The sequence below is a fragment of the Labeo rohita genome, chromosome 18 (assembly GCF_022985175.1).
Source record: "Labeo rohita strain BAU-BD-2019 chromosome 18, IGBB_LRoh.1.0, whole genome shotgun sequence".
Taxonomy (NCBI): domain Eukaryota; kingdom Metazoa; phylum Chordata; class Actinopteri; order Cypriniformes; family Cyprinidae; genus Labeo; species Labeo rohita.
Genome location: NC_066886.1, coordinates 12,974,848 through 12,997,246, shown reverse-complemented (window position 1 = coordinate 12,997,246; position 22,399 = coordinate 12,974,848). Strand labels below are relative to the sequence as shown.

Sequence of the window (22,399 nt, the reverse complement as noted above, 5' to 3'; positions counted from 1 at the left end):
GTCATCTGTACTTTTATAGTTTCTTTCTGTCTTCTGCCTCTTATTTACACCTTGCCTGTACCTTGTGCTGTTTGTCCTTAAAAAGCTAAAAAAGGCCTGCACGGCACAGCCTTGTCACCCTCCTTTCTCTGTTGTGTGCCTATCCAAACCCTGCCCCTGGTCAAAACAACAAAATAAATAAGCAGAAGTCACACATACAGACAGGATCCACCTGTTTTGTTAGTGGTTGACAACCCTGACGTCAGAGGAAAAAAGTGCAATTTCTTTTGCACGTGAGGTTTTTTGCGATTAAAGCTGTGAAATAAATCTGTATTTCATCAAGGGTAAACCTGGTGGTTTGTGTTCTGATTTAAGCATGATTTTTATTATTGTAATGAAACACTGCTTAAATTAAAAAAAGAAACCAAAGACTGAAACTTAGTTTAGTTCCTCTATATTATGACTGATATGAGTCAGAATGTGGTACATAAAAGGACGGTTGATCATGTGATATCCTATACAGACTGAATGCTGTTTTTGATAGAGATCAAAACAAAATTGTCAGAGAACAAGCATAATTTTTTCCTCAGATTTTGTTTAATACAGTTTAAAACTTAGGCTATAATGTAAAAAAAAGTTTACTTGTTTTAGGCAGCATTACAACGGAAGAAAGGAAACTTTTGACAAAAAAAAAGTCAGTCAGTCTCAACTCAAAAGCAAAAATGTATACACATATATTCACACTGACATCATATCAATGTATAACTGGAACACAATGTTATCAGGCATCAGTGTGATCTGTTTGGTAAGAAATACTGCACCACTGTGCCATAAAGGCGAAACAAGTATTCAGGCACATGCTCACAAACATTCTTCATAAGCACAAATGTGAAGGCCATCTCCACAAGTTCCTTCTTAAACTCTTTGGCACCTGCCACCTGGCGAAGTAAGGCCTGCACTCCATCAGACAGATGACCGGCCCAAAACTGCAAATGTTCAGGTATAATTTTACTAGAAATGTGAACTTTTAAAGAGTTTGCTATGCAGTAATATGTCTCACCTGCTCCTGAGATCTGCTCAGTTTTTTGGTCAAACTGTCAGTTGCTTGGGACAGGACTCTGTGCTCAAGCAGGTCTGCAATTCTAATCAACTCTGCAGCCATTTCCCTTGCTGCCTGAGCCTCTTCAGCATTCACTGAAAGTGAAACATACATTAACAGTGTCATCAGACACAGACAACAGCAAAAAATATACATTTGAAGTCAAAAGTTTACATACACCTTGCAGAATCTACAAAATGTTAATTATTTTACCAAAATAAGAGGGATCATACAAAATGCATGTTGTTTTTTTTAGTACTGACCTGAATAAGATATTTCACAAAAAAAAGACATTAACATATAGTTCACAAGATTTGATCTTTTCACACTGAGGACAACTAAGGGACTCATATGCAACTATTACAGAAGGTATGAACACTCACTGATGCTCCAGAAGGAAACAATGCATTAAGCACCGGGGGGTGAAAACTTTTGAACAGAGTAAAGATTTGTACATTTTACTTATTTTGATTAAATATCATATATATTTTTTTCATTTAGAAGCTAAAGGAGATACTTACATGTTTCCCAGAAGACAAAATAAGTTAAATTTACCCTGATCTTAAAATTCCAAAAGTTTTCACCCCCCGGCTCTTAATGCATCGCGTTTTCTTCTGAAGCATCAGTGAGCATTTGAACCTTCTGTAATAGTTGCATACAAGTCCCTCAGTTTGTGTTAAAAGATCTCAAAATAATGCAGATTTTAAACTTTTTTTACATTTTTAAAAATTTGGACTTCAACCGTAGTACTTTTAATGTAACTAATAAGAAGGCATGCAAAATTTTTATCAGAGTTAGTCAGTTTTGTATAGTTAAGCTAATCCTCCACCCAAAAATGTAATTTCTGTCATTCACTCACCCTCATGTTGTTACAAATACACAACAAATTTTGACAAATGTCTGCAACCATTTTGGTTCCCACTGACTAATATTTTTTTAACCAAACAAAGGAAATCAGTGGTAAGTGAAACTGTTTCGTAACCAACATTCTTCAAAACATCTTTTATTGTGTTGCACAAACATAAAGTCTCTCACACAGTAATGGAAAGACACGAAGGGAAGTAAATTAAGAAAAAATGTAATTTTCAGGTGAACTATCCCTTAAATTGTGGCCAACTGTTTCCATTTTTATATTTTAGATAACTCTTGCCGTCACCTACCTCTAATTTAAAGGGATAATACTAGATTACAAGACATATTTAGCACTTTTTCTTCAAGTCATTTCTATATAAATAATTTAATATCACATATTTATCAGTCATAATGTGAAAAGAATTATTGGCTTATTGGTGTTAATTAAGGAGCAAATTTAATAACAGTAAGAGGAAATAACATACCTGGTAGTTGAGGCTGAACCTCATGCTGAAATTCAAGTAAAAGTTCTCTGTAGCTGAGTGAGATACTGTGTCCATCAGCTTGTAATTCGTCATCACCCTCAATGTAATTGTGATTTGTAGGCAGATTTAGATGTTCATCAAGATCATTCAGCTCTCTTTTGAGCTCAATATTTTGGCAGCCTTTCTGCTGAAGGAAGGAAAGGAGCACCAGGGAGGTGTGCGGAAAATTCTCAAAGTTTCTGTTGCAGTCCATTGCACAAACCTGTACAATGCTTCATACAGGTGCTCTGTAATTCAAGAAAGCAGTTTGCTTTGTTATCATAACAAAACCAAAAGACATGAGACACTGTCACTGTTTTGCATGCCCTTGGTCAGACTTTTAATATGCATGAAGTTTTCTGTTAAAGTGTAGCATTTATTCAATCAGTTTATGCATTAATCAGTTTATGCATTTGAACCCATGAACTTAGCGTTGCTAACTTTATGCTCCACTGTTTAAGACACAGGAACATCATAGTTGTATATACTATAGTTGTATATAAAAATAGATAGCTAAATAAACGTAAACGTAAATAAAGTTAGAGGGTATGTGACGTTTGTCCTGTAACAGGATGATAAAATATCCCAGCTCAAACTTGCTAATTTTGTTTTTAGTTATCTACCTAACATTATTCGGTGATTATCGAGTATAAACGTTTATTTTATATGTTTTAATGACGTCTAGAAGACAGATTTACCCGTTTACAGCGCTTTTGACCGATTCCCCAAATTTTTCGCGAATTAGAGATCGGTTTTAGGGAGGAAAAAAAGATTAAGATAAAATTTATCTCTATTGACTACACAAATAACACTAGATGAAGATCACCGATTAACGCAGCTAAGATAAAAATACCAGGCAGATGCAGAACACTTCTGAACAGTCGAGTCATTCTGTAAGTTAACAAGTTGAGTCAAACTGAGGGAAAACACAACAATATGAGAAACGTTAACGTTATATCTAGGCAAATATGAGTGAATGTTTAGATTTGAAGAAATTGCATTAATCGTCGTAGTATTATCGACAGAATGTTTTGGTAATCACCTACGACTAAACTACGATCTAATACCAAAAGTACCGGTGGTTAACTTGTTAACTTATTTAATTTCCTTCAAGGCAAATGCTTAAAATCCTGTCTATATACGTACCGGATATACTTACTTTCTACTGAAAGAACAAAAATTCGTTACTCACGTAAACTTTAAGTCAAAACATCATATAATAGTGAAGCATGTCACCCAAAAAACAAACACAAACAAAAGCGCTGCGACAAAAGAATTCCCCGCCTTTCTGCGTGTCATCGATGACGCGGTATCATCCAGAGGTAGTGTTGCCAAGTCCGCTGTTATCCCGCGGAATTAGGCTACTTTAACACTATTGCCGCCGGTTGTTTTCGATGTCCGCGGGTTGAAGCGACCCCAATAATTTCACATTAAGCATCTAAAATACTAATTTAACACGTGATTTTAACGGGCGACCCCTCGAGACGCGATTGGGCTAGTTTTGAAGCCATCGAGCGGGTTTTGTTGTGAAACCCTGGCAACCCTAATGGTTAAAGTCCTAGGAAAAGCAAAGGAAGCTAACCTAGAATTCCCCTCGTTGTAGATAGCGAAAGAAATGTTGTTCTGAATGTTTATTTAAAGCGTAAATGCATGTGAACGTGTGAATTTTCTAAACGTAGGAACTGACGAGAATGACTTTTAAGTATCAGTTTATGACGTGAAAACTCGATTTCGACTTTTTTAAACTGGTCGTCACTGTAGGATAGTTGTTGTTTTTTTTTTTTGGAAATGGAGTTCCCCTTCTGTTAAACTGCACGTGCTAGATAAGGAATCATGAGGAAGAGTAAGCTGAAGATTAAACTTACAACACATACACTGTGTACTACAAAGCAGGCATAGCTATAAATACTAGACTAGAACATTCTGACTGAAACATATTCATGGACCCCAAGACCCCTTTTGTCCAAGACATTCAAGCCCTTCTACCTAAAATTTATACATATGGAACACTGGTGTAATAAAATGTCAGGTTAACACTGTACAGTTTTTTTAGCATCTTAAACAATCAAAAAAAAAAAAAAAAAAAAAAAAAAAAAAAAAAACTTACTGTACCCCAAGATGTCTACTGCAATCCTCTGTTTGAGAATCACTGTACCAGACTTTGCATTCAATACAACACATTAACTGGCAGACATCCAATTATTTTTCCATCCCGCCCCCCGAAGGGTGATGTTTCTAGATTATGCAGACACATTGTGGTTTTTCTAATTGACTACTTACTTGACGTACTTTACAGTTTTTACTCTGTATTAAAGTGGAGGCGCAAACCACAAGTGTTTAGAACTTTTCATTACCCACTGGGTAATGTAAGTGTTATAAAAAATGCAAGTGTTTACATAACTTTATTTTGATTTTCAATACTTTGCATTTTAAAATAAACATCAATTTCTGTTCAGTAGTCCCTTTAACCAATGGCACCAATTGTGGTCCTGTAAGTGTAAAAAAACCTAAAGTAGTATTTGAGATAATGTGCATCAAGCTCTTTGCACTTTAGAGTTTTGAAGACCTAGAACAATTTGCATACTTCCTGTTGCATGCAGACGTTCTCAAGTGGACTCCAAGTGTGGGTTTTTGGCATGGATTGAAAATGTATATTAAACAGCATCACTCAACAAAACATTTAAAAACTTTATTTACAATTAAAATGCACCTGTTATTTGACAAGATAAATGTGCTATTCAACAGGAAATGATTAATATGCACCGATTCATGCCATGAATAGAACTATGAGCAATAGCTGTATTCAGGGTTAGATAAAAAGAGGATGTAAAATTTCACCAGTGACAAATGCTGAATAATGCAAAAGCATCAGACTATTGCATTTCAAAAAAACAGTATGTAGGTCTGTTGACATGCAGTACATGACGAATTCAGTGCTGGAGTCAGTGCTAGTATCCAGGGAAACCAAAGCTCATGGATCGGGCTGCACTTCTGCCCACAAGCTTCCTTCCAGCTCTCGGAAGAGCCCCTGGTTGCGTTGACTGCCCCGGTGAGGTAGCAGCCAGTCGGGCTTCCTTGAGTTCTCTATGTAGAAATAAAAAGCATTAAATGCTACATCTAAGAGAATAGAACTGCTAGATAACCCCTGCCTCACCTTTCAAGCACAGCTGTTCTAAACTTCTCCACATTTAATTCCTTGCGAAGTTGTGCAGCCAGTTTGCCGGCCCTCTCCTTGCGCAGCACGTCGTGCCGACATAACGCAGATGCTGATGGCCTTGTTGTAGGATCAGGATCTAACAGCGTCTGTCATAAATGTACTATGCATATCAGCTTTTTAATCTTGAGCTCAGAGACTGAAAGTATGAATCAGTTGTAAACAACTAACCACTAGCACATTCATTAGAATTCTTCAGAAACTGCAGTCATCAGCATTATCTTACAGTTGGTTTTATGCCCTCTGCTGGTGGAATGTAATCTAACCTATGCTTTTTTGGCAACACTGCCCAAGACTGAATAATACAATATATGATAAATATGAATTACTGGCCCAGTAACAGCTTTTGTACTTTCTACTGAGAGTGCAGAATAAGTAAACTGTTGATTCTTTAAAGAAAAAAAAAAAAAAAAAAAAAAAAAAAAACTATACAAAGAGTGCAATAAACCATTACAAAGATTTCCTGCTTACTCAGACTGACTGTACCTTTAGAAGGTCTTTAAAGGGTGCTGGTAACTCCTGGGGCAGGCTGGGTAGCTCACCCTGCCTAAGGCTGTGCCAGTCATCTCCATTCTGAGGAAGTGGTGGAGCTCCAGCAGCTAATAACACCGTCAGGCCAAGGGCAAAAATATCTGCTTTAGGAAGATGCGTGTAGTCCTGCGAGGGGAGGGGAAAAAAAAAAAAAAAAAAAAAAAAAAAAAACGCAGCAACTAGTTACATCTACAGTTAGATGGTTTGACCATTCTGTATATAAGTGCAGTTCTCTGGATAAAAATGCTGTAATTTAAACTTTGCAACAAATGAAACAGTTCAAACATATACCTCTCGCAGGACCTCGTACGCCAGGAAGCGGCTATCCCCTTCCTCTACCTGAGGGCTTGAGATGGATGTTACATGACCCAAGTCACCTAAAGAACAGGATATTCATGAGATCACAATTATACAGGTACTGTATACTGCATCAGTTTAACAAAGCAAGTCAAAAATTACAAATAAAATCTCAATACACTTCATTTTAAGTATAGATTTAGATCTAGCGATGCTCAGAATTTTCCTTTAATGAAAATACGTGGTTAAAACATCAAAAAGCACCCAAATGTTTAATTCCGATCAAAATGATTTCAGAGGGCTGGACACAAAATACTGACATTTTATCTGAAATATGCCGAGGTTGCCCGTTCCAAATAACTTTTCTCAGAATTGTGAGATATAAACACGCAATTGGGAGTTATAGTCAGAATTGTGAGATAGAAACTTGCATTTTTGACTTTTTTTTCTTCCGAATTGTGTGATATAAACTAAGTTCTGAGAGGAAAAAAAAAAAAAAAAAAAAAAAAAAGGTCACAATTCTGACTTTTTTCTCAAAATTGATTTATAATAGCAATTGCAAATTCTAAAGTCAGAATTGTGAGATATTAACTTTTTTAATTAAATTATTAATATTAATTCAGACTTTTTACCCTCAGAATTGTGTGATATAAACTCACAATTGTGGGTTATAATGTCAGAATCGTGAGATATCTCAGAATTGAGTTTATATCCACAATTTTATATAAATATACACAATTTTGCAAAAAAAAAAAAAAAAAAAAAAAATCAAGTCAATTGCAAGATACAAACTCAAATTTACGAGAAAGTCAGATTTGCACGTTTCTTTTTCCTCATAAATGCGAGTTTGTATCTCGCAATTCTAATTTTTTTTTGCAGAATTGTGAAATATAAACTTGCAAGTGCGAGCTATAAAGTCCAATTTTAAAGGGGTAAAAAAGACTGATATTTTCTAAGAATTTACTTTATTTCTCACAATTCTGACTTTTTATCAGAATTGCAGCTTTATTTCTCAAAATTCCTAGTTTGTATATCACAATTCTTTATTTCTCAGAGTTGCAACTTTGTTTCTCAGAATTGATAGTTTATCACGCAACCCTGACATTATTTCTCAGAATTCCTAGTTTGTATCTCACAATTCTGAGTTTATAACACATTTGCTATTATAAAAAAAGAAATATAGAAAGAAAAAAAGTCAGAATTGCGAGTTTGTATCACATAATTCTGAAGAAAAAAAAAAATTGTCAGAATTGTGGGATGTAAACTTACATTTGCGAAATTTCGTGAATTGTGAGAGAATTGAGTTGCAATTAGCTTTTATTTTTTTCTTTTATTCAGAGGTGGAAACGGTCTTCCATAATTTTCAGTTTCAGCTAAATGAAACTTTTCATTTTGCTTTTGATAAAAAGTCATTTTAGTGCATTACTAATAATATTAAGAGTTTTATGCTTTTGGGTCTGTTTAAGATCCATGTTAGAAATACATTCCGAGCCACTAAAGACCCAAATATGCAATAAAGACTGGCAAATAATTTATGCATTTAGGGGTTAAAAACAAGGACAGGTAGGTAGATAGATACCAATTTTATATACAACCCCAGAGGAGGGGCTTTCATCCTCTTCTTCGCTATCTCCCTCTCCACCAGCACTTGAACTGGGTCGACGGCAGATGAAAATATTACCTGAAAAGGATGGAAATTTAAACATGTGCCAGTCAAAAAGCAGAGTGATATCCACCTTTTTCCACACATACTGTAAAAGTGTGTGCAGCCATTTGTGAACCCATAAAATTTAAATTTTATGGGTCTGGCTTCCAGTCTCATCCACGTCCAGCTATTTTTAGCTGTACAGAACAGCTCATTTTACTGCTTGACATTGCAAATTGGTGTCTTACGATATTATTTTAATGTATAAACTTAATTATGAGCATAGAGCAAACCGTTTTACCGTTTACTGCACATTGTTATTCTTCTCGTCATTTCCCTACAGTGAATAATGAGTCTCACCCACAGGTGAATAGGCATGCAAGGAACAATGGAAGTGACACAAAACTCACTGGGTTTAATGTCGAGATGCACAAGGCCTGAGCTGTGGATGTATTTGAGCCCCATGGAGACCTGTAGGAGCACATCTCTCAGCTCAGGAACACTAAAATACTCTCCCTGCTCTCCCTTTTCAGTTATAGCATCATGGAGGCTACCACCTATAAGACCAAAAAACCTTGTGAGTAAGTTCTCAACTCTAATAAACAAACACACGATCATCTATGTAGTTTTCTGATCTGCTGTCCTACCATCACAGTACTCATTCTGTATAATCATATGGTCATCCTCAGCCCACGCAGAGTAGTAACGGACAACATGAGGGTGATGGCCCAACACCGCATGGGCATACACTTCCTTCAAGGCTAGCTGCCTGAAGAGAGAGAGGAAAAAAACATGTTTTACATGAATAATCTAATAATCTATCATTTATTGAGGAAGCACAAAAACAAAATACAAAACCGAACCATATACAGAAATGTCATTTGAGGTTTTAAATTTGGAAAAGTGAGAATATGAAGCCCAGTGTGGCTGGCAGTTCTGACTCACTCATTGGCGGAGCCTGCAATTGGCCTGCGCGAGCGCTTGATGGCGTACATGCAACCATCCAACCTCTTCACACATCGATACACGGAACCAAACTCGCCCACGCCGATGCAGCCCAGCTCTAGAAACTCGCTCTCATAACGCGACAGCATGCGGGCTGACACTGCTGGCCTCTAAAGGCCAACAGATGGGAGGCCGTGTGAGAGAACACAGAGATTTGCCAAAGCTTTTGGTGGGATTATGAAGATTTATAAACCCACTACATAAAAGACAACGATAAGCGTTGGTCTTTGAAAGCGTACCTTTGAGGGGAGGGTGAAATTTTCATCCTCTGAGGAGTTCTGAGTTTCCTTAGATCTGTAAAGGTAAACGTGCTTCAATGTAAATCTAATTCCTCAACAGGCATTGCTTCAAGGAAAGAGCTATTACCTTTGTGCATCGTCCTCATCATCATCACTCCTTTGGCTCTTTCTCTTGTGGTGTTCGCTGTTCCTGCGCACCGTCTCGGGTGTGAAGGGGTTAATGTTCACTGAGGGCACACGATCAAAAGCAGTAGACAAACGAAGGAATCTTTGACTGCGACATGGCTTGCTGCTAGAGCAAGGGAGGGTCGATTTAGACAGCAAACTCTGTGGTTGGAAGAAATTTGATTGTATAAACAGTAAACATAGGGTTAAATGTATATTGCTACTGCAAGAGCATACAGCAGATGGTCACCATATCAAAGTTCACATAAAACTGAGGATCTGCGATAACCTTTGGTGTACTGGGTGAGTCACAAAGACGGAGTTTCTTCCAAGCGGCATACGGTATGGGAGAGGTAGGGATGGAAGGGGAAACGGTGATACTCCTGGTGCGGTGGCGCTGTACCCGGGGTGTCCGACAGGGGCTTCTGACTGGAACACTCCTGTGCGCCCATTCATCAAAGCTATTGTCACTGCTGTCCTCCTCCCCGCTGCTGGAGAAGCTCAGATGCTGCTGTAGTGCATTCACAGAGGCCATTTCAGACCACTGAAATCATAAAGATTCACAGATTTACGAAAAATAGGGTTAGTATGTCAAAGTCAAAGTCAAAGACCATGGCAACTGACATTGTAGATTAGTGTTTAACCCATATGGACTGGTTGATGCAACACCAATAACTAGAGAGTGGGATGATAGTTGCCTACAGCATTATTTATATGGTGTTTAATAAATTAAGTTTTAGCAATTGTGACCTGCTAATAATTTTTTTTTTCATAATTTGTACTTACAATGTACACTCACACATTAAAAAAAATGTAAACATAATCACAAGTTATGATAGTAGTCTCCTTATGTAGGCCTCAATGTCTTCAGGATCTCATGTTTGTTGTCAGAGAAGCAAAACATTTACAGATTCTCCCAGAATAAGGTCACTTCTATGGTTTTATTACACTGTTTTGAACAACAAACGCAATTTTCTTACCCTGAGATGAGCTCATAAACCACCACGCTTGAACCTGGCGCGTCAACGTTAATGAGGTCCTTAAACGATGGGCGGAGTGGCTCGACCTTTAATTAACTCGCTAACTAGTGTCAAATATTTTGATTCATGACTCGAATCTTTTGAATCGGTTCACTGAAAAGATTCGTTAAAAACCGTTCACTGGTTTTGTTCAATAAAGTTTATCAAAGCACTCCAGTAAAAAGCCGTAGAGTGTTTACATTATATAAATGTTCGTGTCCTCTAATGCACAACACCATCTATCACTTTTCCCTTCATTTTTGATATTCAGAGTATAACTGGACTAAGTATACAAATATAATATTATCCTACATTACTTATGAGTTTATATACATAGCGTCCTTCGGTCACCTTTACAAATTCATAATGTTTTCTCCCTTTACTCTACTTCTTGTGATGTGAACTAGATGTGAAGACCGACCAACTCGTTCAGTAAAAGGGGGCGTATACGTTTACTAGGTTCAACCAATGAAATGTTAGTTCACAGCCATCAGTCAAATACTATTGGTTCGTGATGTAGTCAGTCTTTAAGATCAAGCTGCAAACACCACTATCATCAAACCTGCATAGACAACAAAGAAATACATCTTTGTTTACACTGTTTTGGTAGTGACATGAAAATGCAGACCACGTTTTTATTGTAACATAAAGTTTCATAATTTACAAAGAATATATATATATATATATATATATATGTGACCCTGGACTACAAAACCAGTCTTAAGTCGCTGGGGTATATTTGTAGCAATAGCCAAAAATACATTGTATGGGTCAAAATTATAGATTTTTCTTTTATGCCAAAAATCATTAGGAAATTAAGTAAACATCATGTTCCATGAAGATATTTTGTAAATTTCCTATTGTAAATATATCAAAATGTAATTTTTGATTAGTAATATGCATTGCAAAGAACTTAATTTGGAAAACCTTAAAGGCGATTTTCTCAATATTTTGATTTTTTTGTACCTTCAGATTCCATATACATATATGATGCATAAAGCTCAATTTTGAAAAATTGACACTTATGACTGGTTTTGTGGTCCAGGGTCACATATATATATTTAAATTCACAGATGGTGGGTTCAGTAGATTATAAAAGGATGTGTTTTTTTTTTTAGCTGTTGGACAGCAGTTTGGACCAATACTGTAGAAAGGCCCAGATATGTTATTTATTTATTTATTTATTTAAACATTCAATCTAATTTATTATTAAACACCCAAAAGCTAAATTTGTGGTTTCTAGGCATGAATTCTGACTGTCAAAGAAAGGTAATTGTGCTCGTCAAAGTCGTCAGCATATTTATTTTAGGGTACTGCGCACACAGACAACATCATACTGTGTATTTATTTTTCGGGTGGGAGGACGTTGGTCACAATAACCATTCTGCACCACGTGAGCGGAAGCATGTGACATCATCAAAACAGTGTACGCCTGGGTAGCGTCTGTTACCCTGTCTGGATTACTACATTTAATAGCGATCGTTTGAATTGCAAGCGCTATGTTCCGTTTCTTGGGTAGCGGTTGTCGCTTTGACTGACCCGCTCGGTATCGAGTGCGACGACTTTGTTGATTTCCTCGATAGTCATTATCGAAAACACTATGGTTGAGCAGTCGGATCGCGCACCGTTGCTGGACTGGGAGGAGGTTCCCCCGGCCGAACTTGCCCCAACGGTTCCATCACCGGAGACTGGCGATTCAATACAATCCGGTCTGTCCGGTTACCCGACCGAGGGCAGTGTACGGGCAGATATCTCCGTGAACACAAGCCCGGCGAGACCGACTAGTGTAACAGCTGTTTCAGGTGAAAGTGCACATTCTCCCCATAAACACAGCGGCCCGGGAGGAGATGCTTCCGCCACCGATGAAGAGGGAGACTGCGCCTTTCACGGACTGTCAGTCAGAGATCGGAGGATCACTGGATGGGAAGAAAAAGACCAAATTGTTGCAGTGTTTGTTGTGACTTTCGATACAAGATCGGGTGAGATTAACTGTAAAATGGCTGTTTGAGGTAAAATTGTAAAATAATGTCTGAGATGATTATGATGATGAGGAGGAGGAAGAGAAATCTTTTAAAAATCTAGTTAAAAACGTGCTTAGTTCTTGGAAGTATCATAATCATCATGGTTTCATACAGTGTTGAAAGCGATTATCTACAAATGTTTGAATTAGCAAAACGTAACTTATATTTTCAACATCCTAATGATCTTAAAAAACAGCCACAAGGGTCTAAAGGGGTCCTTTCTGTTTTATGATTTTATTGTCATATAGCAACAAAATGGCTTTTTGTATATTAGTTACACTGAGAGTTTAAAAATACTATAAATATTTAAATAACATTAAAATTAATAATATATAACACATTTTAAATAATAGTAATGTTTTTATTTGCTGTTTATTCTGTTTAGGAAATAATAGTAATGAAAGATTAATGCCGACTACTCGTTACACCACAAAAGCTACTTATTTTTAATTCTAAGTTACAGAAAACATCCGAATTAACTCTTATTTCAGAAAGTGAAAACATGTTCCTTACATGTTGTCATACCAAATGTAAGGAAATGAATAATCTGTTAAGTGAAAGTTGTATAAGTCATACAGCTGACTACTGTACTGTCTTTAAACTTCCTCTTTTTTTTCAAAGGGAGTTCAGTGGAAAAATCTTATTTAGAGAGTTTCTGTGCTCTTCTGCAAACACTGTTTGGTTAAAACCTGGTTCAGCAGCTTCTCAATTGTTTACATAGGCCCACACTTTGTTTTTTACAGGAAACATGATAGAATGGTGTCTACCTGAAGATGTGAATCTGGAGGGAGTAGAGTTTAAGTCTATGGCAAGCGGCTCGCATCGGATCTCAAGTGACTTCATGTGGGAATCTCTTCTATTAATGCCATTACATATTTGAGACAAAAGGCATTTGTGATATGATTTTCTAACATGTTTTGAATCCAGATATTGGCCATGACTAAAAATGAAGTGTTTAGTGTGTTATTTTTATGTTGTAGTTGTGCTTCCGCCTATCCTGTTATGTAAAATTCTAGTTTGTTTTACTAATGAGTAAGTCATTCAAGATACTTTGTAATCATGAGGTAAACTGTTTGAATAGCAGTTAATTAATTTTATTCAAACAAGTTAATTTTGTGTGTATGTATATAGATTTATCCAGATTAAACGTGCTTGTTTCTTTTTGTAGATATTTCCGTAAAGGCTGTTACTTTGGACTAGCGTGCTTTGCCAACATGCCTGTGGAGAGTGAGCTGGAACGAGGAGCTCGGATGAAATCTGTAGGGATTTTGTCTCCTTCTTACACACTGCTATACCGTTATATGCACTTCCTGGAAAATCAAGTCCGGTAAGTGTATGCTTGCTTCACATTTTACCTTGTTATGTCTCTTCTCTTAGTCTTTTGCATGCATCATGTCTATTTTAAGATGCTATTATGTATTAAACATGAGCTTTGAGTTGCATGTGATGCTCACTTTTCATCTTCTCTTCAATATGCAGCATTCATATTGAGTATAAAATCTAAAATGCACCATGATGAACTGTTTTAAAAATATCTGTTGCTCAACATCTGTATCTAAATAAGGCAGCTTCCTGTTAAGTGCAATGCATTTTATTACAACAGTCTGCATATGCTTTCTTGCAGGCACCAGTTGCAGTGTCCAGGTCAGTACTCTCCACTGGAAGCTTTCTATGAGGATAAAAAGGCAGTGTTGCCTCCGGGAGGGAACGGTTTGGTCACCGCTTGCCCGACTAGTGCTCTTGGACCCATAGTCAACCGCTGCATGCATCCAGAAATGAAGGTTTGAGGATATAACCCAGCATTATCTTTTACTAATCAAAGCCTCATGGCAGTATCAAAGCTTTTCTGACAGTAGTATTAGATAATTAGATTTTTTTTCTAGTTTCTAAAGAAATCTAGGCCAGGCCACTAAGGGAATTTTATGTTACTGATTAACCAGTGTGCAATACTTCAGCATCTCCTAGCAGCATTATAAGCATGGGAGAGTTCAGTTTCGTGAAAACAAGAAAAACTATTGTGAGACAAATTTCTCTGTCCACAAACCACAAGATCCTCTATTGTTAAAGAAGAATTCCACAAGAGATACTCTTGTTGAAAAATATGCTGAGGTATACTTTATCTCAGAACTTGATGTTGTTATGCGGGTTGTTAAATAAAGCCTTGTTCGGTCTAGAAGATGCACTTTTTTTAAGTCCACATTTGTGACCCTGGACCACAAAACCTGTTATAATTAGCTAGGGTATATTTGTAGCAATAGCCAACAATGGGTCAAAATTACCGATTTTATGCCAAAAATTATTGGGATATTAAGTAAAGATCATGTTCCATGAAGATATTTTGTAAATTTCCTACCATACATATATCAAAACTTAATTATTGATTAGTAATATGCATTGCTTATTAAGAACTTCATTTGGACAACTTTAAAGGCGTTTATTCTCAATATTTAGATTTTTTTTTTTTTGCACTCTCAGATTCCAGATTTTCAAATAGTTGTATCTTGGCCAATATTGTGCTATTCTAACAGACCATACATCAATGGAAGCTTAAAATAGCTTATTTATTCAGCTTTTAGATAATGTATAAATCTCAATTTAAATCTCAAAGAAAAATTGACCTTATGACTGGTTTTGTGGTCCAGGGTCACATTTTTGGTTAAATATACAAACATTATAAAAATACAAAAAAACACAATTAAAATATTTGCTCAAAATTTGAAAATTAAAATTTACAAGCCTGTCAGGTGATTTTAAAAAATGATACTAGATTGAATGACCATTTCTATTAATCAGCTAAACAGCTATGATTATTGGCTGAATGGTCTCTCACTGAATGGTCTATGTTTTAATTATGAATCTATTTTATTAATATTTATTTTATAATTCATCCTTTTCTTTATGAGCTACAAGCTGCCATGTTTTTCTTCTAAACTTTAAGAGCCTGTTTAATATGTGTGATGTGTCTGTATGCCATTTAATAAGAGATCAGAAGCACAAATCATGGCTCTTTTCTGTTCTCTGTCCATCTCCAATCAGATTACACACCCGGCTGGCTGCATGTCCCAGTTTATCCGCTTCTTTGGAGAACAGATCATGGTGCTGTGGAAGTTTGCTTTGCTCAGGAAACGCATCCTCATTTTCTCTCCTCCCCCTGTTGGTGTGGTCTGCTATCGTGGTGAGAGCAGAAACCCATTTACACACACATGGCTGTCTTAATGTCTCTGCATATTTTCCATAACAAATTAAAGATAGCTTGAGAATCAATTGATAAAGATCATGTGTATGCACTTACACATATCTTGGCATTGTCATTGATTTGTTTATTTTTTATAGTCTGTAACTCTAGTAAATAAAATCTTGAGTTTTTTTTTTCGTATTATAACTCACGGTTATATTGATACGTTATGTTTTTGACTTGCATCTCTTAGTATACTGTTGCTGCTGCCTTGCTAATGTGTCCATTCCTGGGATGGGCGTGTCTGTTCCGGAGTTTCGCCCCTTCTTCTACATCAATGTTGCTGACATCGCCGCTCTTGAGACTGAACTTTCTTACGTGGCCTGTAAGTGTCTCAGTCAAGAAGAGGACTAAAGTAGGAGGCTAAATTCATAATTCCACAAGCAAAAAAAAGGGAAAATTCTGTCATAAATTACTCACCCTCATGTCGTTCCAAACCCGTAAGACCTTTGTTTATATTTGGAGCACAAATTAAGATATTTTTGGTGAAATTCGAGCTTTTTGACCCTGCATAGACAGCAATGCAACTACCACGTTCAAGGTCCAGAAAGGTAGTAAGGACTTCTGCGTCAGCAGCATCATGTGTCTTACTCCCGTGAATGCGCATCGAAGACTGACACAGAAGAGAAGAAATTTGTCATTATTTTTTATTAGTTTTCTTTGTGCACAAATAGAATTCTCGTAGCTTCATGAAATGATGGTTGAACCACTGATGTCACATGGACAATTTTAAAGGAGAACTCCACTTCCAGAACAACAATTTACTCCATATAATGGACTTCATTGGTGCCCTGATTTTGAACTTTCAAAATGTAGTTTAAATGCAGCTTCAAAGGGCTCTAAACGATCCCAGCCGAGGAAGAAGGTGGGATCGGTCAAAACGATCTGTCATTTTTTTGGAAAATTAAAATTTGTATACGTTTTAAGCACAAAAGCTCGTGTAGCACAGGCTCTGGGATGCACGTCCACAACGCTACGTACTACTGAATCATGTCGAAAGGTCACGCGGAACTTAGGCAGAACTACAGACCCAGTGTTTACAAAGCAAACACGCAAAGACTAAGGAAGTGCAAGTAAGTCAAATGCTGTTTACAAACAAAAAGGTAAAACAATGTCGGACGATTCTGAAGTTGTAGGAGAAAATAAGATGGAGTTTTTCGCAATACTCTACCTTTTTGAACACAGACGATGAACTTAGATGTGATTCGTAGCATCGTGGACGCGCATCCCAAAGCCTGTGCTACACAAACTTTTGTGTTTAAAAAGTATACAAATTTTTATTTTTCGAAAAAAAAAAAAAATCCTGAAATGCTTTCCTCAAAAAAATGTGTCGGTTGCGTTGCTTTTTATGCAGGGTCAAAAAGCTCTCAGATTTCATCACAAATATCCTAATTTATATTCTGAAGATGAACAAAGGTCTTATGGGTTTGGAACGAAATGAGTAATTAATGACAGTATTTTTTTATTTTTGTACGAACTATCGCTTTAAATAAGAATTATGTCCAGAATGAGTGTAGCTCTTGGTGGTTACGAAAATAAGATCCTTTACTCCCAACATAAATATCAGCTGGTAAATTAGTACGAATGTAACTCTTTTTATTTGGGTTCTCAGGTACAACAGAGAAGATCTTTGAGGAAAAGAAGGAGCTGTATGATGTCTACATTGACAATCAGAATGTAAAGACACACAGAGAGAGCCTCCAGCCTCTGCTTAGACTCAACGGTGCGGACCGAGAGAAGTATCGAAAGCTCTGTGAGCAAAGGTACATCTGCCTTTTAAAATTTGAAAGGCATTTGAGGAAAAACATATTGTTCCACAGGCATATGATGATGTTAATATCTTTGCAGGCAGTTGCTGCTGTATTCTCAGGAGGTGGATGGAGACTGCACATCTAATGAGGAAGACCTCTTTATTTTGTACGTGATGGAATTACACACCTCAGCACAATTATAGCAGTTTTTCACATCAGCAGTTTTTACTGAGACAGAAAAAGTGAAAAAACTACTTTTCTGAAAGTAGTTTAAAGGGATAGTTCACCCAAAAATGAAAATTCTTTCATTGACTAATCACCCTCTTGTCATTCCGAACCCATAAGACTTTCGTTCATCTTCGAAACACATGTTAGGATATTTTTGATGAAATTCAAAAGCTTACTCTGCATAGACCGCAACCTAACTGACACATTTTATGGCTTAGAAAGATAGTAAGGACAGTGTTAAAATAGTCTGTGTGGTTCAGTGGTTCAACCGTAATGTTATGAAGCTACCGGAATACTTGAGTGCAAAGAAAACAAAAATAATGACTTTATTCAACAATTTCTTCTCTTCTGTGTCAGTTTGTAATGCACGTTCTAGGTCAGCAATGATTCCTCAAATTCGTAAATTTGTAAGGTAAATTTACAAACCCAGAAGCACAGGAGAATGCATCATTATCTTTCTCAATATGCCAATTGTTCATCGCAATTTCAAAATAGAAGTTTAAACCCTTTAAACTAAACACGTTTTGATTTCCACGTATTCAAGGAATTACAGTGTCTGTAGCATTTGTGTCATAAATAAATGGACAAATTTGACAAATTCCTGATCAGTGGTGGGGTAACGCATTACAAGTAACGCGAGTTACGTAATAACATTACTTTTTTCAAGTAACTAGTAAAGTAATGCATTACTTTTGAAATTCTAAGAAAATATCTGAGTTACTTTTTTTCCCCATTTACTGATCGACAAGTCTCCTGTTGGGAAATTGGGAGTAAACATGATGTTACTGTGTTCTAGACTAAATGTGAACATGCATTAATTCATCCCATTCACAAAAAACAGCTGTTCATGACTGAAATTAAATTACATTGGAGTTTTAAATGTGCATCTGATTACAGATAGCCTACGTGGGATTAGACAAGATTTGTATTTGAAAGAGAACCAGTTCTAAGGAAGAATAAATTGCTTTTTGGGTTAAAACATTTATTTTTTATTTGAATGGTTTGAAATCTAGTCTACATGCTAATGCACACTATATACAGGTAGTCACGCAATGCTGATGTTATTAATATTAACAATTTGAGAACAAAGTGTAACAGTAATAATAGTTCAGAGGGTTTGATGTGATATGCGCTAATCGATCCTTAGATTTATTCACTATTGGTAGCGTGATTTATTGTAATGTTTTTTACCTTGGTTGATCCGAACAGTAGTGTCAGACTTGTTACTTACATGCTAAGATGACAATATCCTGTGACAATTCTTATTTGGGTGATATATTCCAAGACGTACTAGGCTGGAATCTGTTATTCCTAAGTACAGGATCCACACCAGTGCAGTGACTGACAGCCACACATCAAAAGATTCATCCGCGCGGGAGCTGTGCCGGTGCACAACCCACGAAAGGAAGATAATAACCAAAATAACCGTTAGTGACAGCCCTAGCACATTTTGTTGTATTTATCTATATGGAACTCCCCTCTGTGATCCAGGTTCTTCATGGAGCAAAACAACAGAATCTTCCAGACCCTGTCTGAGGTGGCGGCGAGCGCCGATCCTACCCTGACTGCTGAACACGTGAGAGCCATGGGGCTGGATCCTCAGGGTGACCGCGGTTTCCTTGTGGACCTGCTGGAAATCTACGGCATCGACGTCATGCTGGTTATCGACAACCCCTGCTGCCCGTAAGACTCTCAGTCTCTGCCGCTCTCTCTGGAGCCCATTTTCTTTTAGGGCTACAACACACACTGCCTACTGATTACCTGCTTTCTTTTCTCTCTTTCTCTGGCTTGGCTAACTCAGGAGCCATTCCTGACCCCTCTGGATACTGCCAACACCAACAAGGTGCAATCCGTCTGCAGGCTTTTTGTGCACTCTGCAGCCAGTGACGTCTTTCTGCTTGTCTGTCTATCTATGTGCTTAGTATCCTTCCAGCCATCTTGGATTTCTACTCGACTCTGCCTAAGCTTGTTTCCAAAACATGATGATCTCTGTGCCTCTCTCTCTATTGCTTTTTATCGTGCGGTCTTCAGTTGTGACTTTGTTCTTCTAGCCAGTGCTGTCTGGGGGAACTGATGTGAATATAAATCTGCTTCACTTGGACACCAGAGAATCCATCAAAGGAGCAACTCTCCCAGATCCACATATTTTTGTTGGTAACAACGGTTTGGTAAAGTCATATCTGTATTTATAAAACCTTTATGGATGTTGCATATTACACACAGTACTGTGACGGTGACGATTTTCACAATCGACGCCACATTTTCTGAACTTAATCATGTACATGTGAACGGTCATTTCATTTTGGGAAAAAACAGACATCAGTCACTGTGTTTGTTGTGTTATTTGTGATCTATTGTGCATGGACAAATAGACACAATCAGTTATGCTACTGTAGTTGGCACAAAGCTTATTAACGAATACGAATAGAAATTAACAACAGTGTAGAAGGTTCTCGGTCATTCTTATTTCACTACCCAAATGTTTGCTAATGATTGTGACTATCATTCAATGCTGTCTACGACATTCTCTATTCAAGCATTTCCTGTTTGAACGGGTATTATTGTGTTAAAAACGAATGAATTGAAACATAAAATGTGTGTTTGTTCAATCTGGACAGGCCTTTAATCACTATCACTCTTAGTATTGAATGTAAACTGTACATTTAATGCACAGTCTGATGCACATATGATGTAAACAGATGCAGAAATGTTACATTCAGCTTTTTGAGTCCCTTAATTTGCTCTGAAGAAATGAATGTGATTCTATTCATGTCCGTCATTAGTGAATGCTTCTGATTATTACTTGTTAAAGACTTTGAATATGTATATATTTGGGGTTTCTTATTTAAATGTGTTTGGGTCGATCATTTCTGGATAACGGCAGCAAACTGGCCTCAAACAAGGCTGACTGATTATGGTTTGTGTGTGTTTATATGTTCATCCTGTGAAAAAGCTGGACACTTAATAATTCAAATTATTCATTAATATAGGTGAAATTTAAGAGAAAAAGTATTTACTTGACCTTTTGAGTTTACAGATTCCGTTCATCTAATTTTCAACCTTCTAATAAAATCATGCATAGTGATAATTGATTTCTTGGGAATGAGTGCAGGCACTCAGTTTGATGAATAAAGTTCTTTAAATGACATGAAATATTTAAATTAACAATAAATAATACTGTTGCTTCTAAAGATTTGATTAAATGTGACTTTTGTTTTTACATTTCTTATCTATCAGAGAACTTAACAGAACTTTCTGTATTATATAAATCTTTCAGGCCATCCTCTTGTAGGATGTTGGTTGGTTATTTAGTGTCCGAGTGTACATGAATAGACAATGTATATTATTGTACAGGTTGAATTGTCTGGTATTGTGTATGTGCGGTTATTTTTTTTGTGAGTTATCTAAGTGTTACACAAGTCTTCGTCACAATAACAAGCTAAACGAATGTTGAGTTTTACTCTACTGGTATCACAAAGCACTAGTGTAATGCCTCTCTGTCTTACACATTACCTATACAGTAATGCAAACTAACAGCATGTTACTGTTGTTTTAAAGCCAGTGATTCTTATTCACTGCCATTTTGAAATAAATGGTTCCTTCTTTTCTATCACATGCTTTGTTTTTGCAGTATTTGGGGGTTGATTTGTGACGAACAACACACAAACACTGGATTAAAGGAGTGGTTTACTTCCAGAACAAAAATTTACAGATAATGTACTCACCCCCTTGTCATCCAACATGTTCATGTCTTTCTTTCTTCAGTCATAAAGAAATTATGTTTCAAGATTTCTGTCCATATAATGGACTTCTATGGTGCCCCCGAGTTTAAACTTCCAAAATGCAGTTTAAATGCAGCTTCAGTGGGCCCTGAAGGATCTTATCTAGCTAAACAATCAGTTATTTTCTAAAATAAAATTACAATGTATATACTTTTTAACCTCAAACGCTCGTCTTGTCTAGCTCTGCATAAACTCTCTGTATGTTCATGTCTTTCTTTAGTCGTAAAGAAATTATGTTTTTGGAGGAAAACATTTTAGGAATTCTTCCATATAATGGACTGATATGGTGCCCCTGAGTTTGAACTTCCAAAATGCAGCTTCAAAGGACTCTAAATAATCCCAGCTGAGGAAGAAGGGATTTATCTAGCGAAACAATTGGTTATCTTCTAAAAAATAAAATTACGATTTATATACTTTTTAACCTCAAACGCTCGTCTTGTCTAGCTCTGCATAAACTCTCTGTATGTTCATGACAATTAGGGTATGTCACAAAACTCCCATCTCATGTTCTCCCTCAATTTCAAAAATCACCCTACATTGCTGCAGAAGTACCGACCCAGTGTTTACGAAGTGAACATGCAAAGAAGATCAAACACCCTTTATTAAAAAAAAAAAAAAGGTAAAAAAGCGACGTAGGATGATTTTGATGTTTAGATGGGAGTTTTTTGACCTACCCTAACTGTCTTGAACCGGAATACACAGAGTTCACACAGAGCTAGACAAGACGAGTGTTTGAGGTTAAAAAGTATATAAATCGTAATTTTATTTTTTAGAAGATAACCAATTGTTTCGCTAGATAAAACCCTTCTTCCT

The 22,399-nt window shown here is 36.7% G+C and overlaps 3 protein-coding genes across 9 annotated transcripts; 1 reads left to right on the top strand and 2 right to left on the bottom strand.

The window, feature by feature from the left end:
* Positions 1-70: 70 nt before the first annotated feature.
* bida (BH3 interacting domain death agonist) lies at positions 71-4,639 on the bottom strand. 4 transcript variants are annotated; one of them, XM_051135195.1, is made up of 4 exons: positions 4,562-4,639; positions 2,416-2,702; positions 1,040-1,173; positions 71-965 (listed from the first exon to the last, which is right to left on the bottom strand). In XM_051135195.1, exons 2-4 carry the CDS (start codon positions 2,666-2,668, stop codon positions 768-770), a joined length of 585 nt encoding a protein of 194 aa, XP_050991152.1. In that variant the 5' UTR covers positions 2,669-2,702; positions 4,562-4,639; the 3' UTR covers positions 71-767. The 4 variants fall into 4 exon arrangements, with proteins under 4 accessions (XP_050991152.1, XP_050991150.1, XP_050991151.1 ...); XM_051135193.1 differs by lacking the exon at positions 4,562-4,639 and adding an exon at positions 3,647-3,755; XM_051135194.1 differs by lacking the exon at positions 4,562-4,639 and adding an exon at positions 3,614-3,735.
* Positions 4,640-5,122: 483 nt separating this feature from the next.
* wee2 (WEE2 oocyte meiosis inhibiting kinase) lies at positions 5,123-10,640 on the bottom strand. Its single transcript, XM_051134421.1, has 12 exons — positions 10,531-10,640; positions 9,840-10,094; positions 9,513-9,712; positions 9,386-9,440; positions 9,087-9,256; positions 8,789-8,910; positions 8,552-8,698; positions 8,076-8,177; positions 6,491-6,576; positions 6,155-6,325; positions 5,609-5,757; positions 5,123-5,538 (listed from the first exon to the last, which is right to left on the bottom strand). Exons 2-12 carry the CDS (start codon positions 10,083-10,085, stop codon positions 5,403-5,405), a joined length of 1,584 nt encoding a protein of 527 aa, XP_050990378.1. The 5' UTR covers positions 10,086-10,094; positions 10,531-10,640; the 3' UTR covers positions 5,123-5,402.
* A 1,326-nt stretch (positions 10,641-11,966) lies between these two features.
* On the top strand, positions 11,967-21,417 carry dennd11 (DENN domain containing 11). 4 transcript variants are annotated; one of them, XM_051135499.1, is made up of 10 exons: positions 11,967-12,548; positions 13,334-13,433; positions 13,759-13,917; positions 14,215-14,371; positions 15,627-15,765; positions 16,019-16,150; positions 17,438-17,588; positions 17,674-17,742; positions 19,296-19,487; positions 19,860-21,417. In XM_051135499.1, the coding sequence occupies exons 1-10, from the start codon at positions 12,170-12,172 to the stop codon at positions 19,876-19,878; spliced, it is 1,497 nt and encodes a 498-aa protein (XP_050991456.1). In that variant the 5' UTR covers positions 11,967-12,169; the 3' UTR covers positions 19,879-21,417. The 4 variants fall into 4 exon arrangements, with proteins under 4 accessions (XP_050991456.1, XP_050991455.1, XP_050991457.1 ...); XM_051135498.1 differs by having other exon boundaries at positions 19,856-21,417; XM_051135500.1 differs by having other exon boundaries at positions 19,606-21,417.
* The last annotated feature ends 982 nt before the right edge of the window (positions 21,418-22,399 follow it).

What these genes read in the sequence shown, in the direction of transcription:
- bida (XM_051135195.1), bottom strand. Translation starts at nt 2,668, where the DNA reads ATGGACTGCAACAGAAACTTTGAGAATTTTCCGCACACCTCCCTGGTG. An exon ending in GGTTCAGCCTCAACTACCAG is followed by an intron (nt 1,174 to 2,415) that starts GTATGTTATTTC and finishes TTTCACTTTCAG; the next exon opens with TGAATGCTGAAGAGGCTCAG. An exon ending in TGAGCAGATCTCAGGAGCAG is followed by an intron (nt 966 to 1,039) that starts GTGAGACATATT and finishes GAACATTTGCAG; the next exon opens with TTTTGGGCCGGTCATCTGTC.
- wee2 (XM_051134421.1), bottom strand. Translation starts at nt 10,085, where the DNA reads ATGGCCTCTGTGAATGCACTACAGCAGCATCTGAGCTTCTCCAGCAGC. An exon ending in TGGGGTTGTATATAAAATTG is followed by an intron (nt 6,577 to 8,075) that starts GTATCTATCTAC and finishes CCTGTTCTTTAG; the next exon opens with GTGACTTGGGTCATGTAACA. An exon ending in CCTTTAAAGACCTTCTAAAG is followed by an intron (nt 5,758 to 6,154) that starts GTACAGTCAGTC and finishes CATTTATGACAG; the next exon opens with ACGCTGTTAGATCCTGATCC.
- dennd11 (XM_051135498.1), top strand. Translation starts at nt 12,170, where the DNA reads ATGGTTGAGCAGTCGGATCGCGCACCGTTGCTGGACTGGGAGGAGGTT. An exon ending in TTCCTGGAAAATCAAGTCCG is followed by an intron (nt 13,918 to 14,214) that starts GTAAGTGTATGC and finishes GCTTTCTTGCAG; the next exon opens with GCACCAGTTGCAGTGTCCAG. An exon ending in GAGGAAGACCTCTTTATTTT is followed by an intron (nt 17,743 to 19,295) that starts GTACGTGATGGA and finishes TCTGTGATCCAG; the next exon opens with GTTCTTCATGGAGCAAAACA.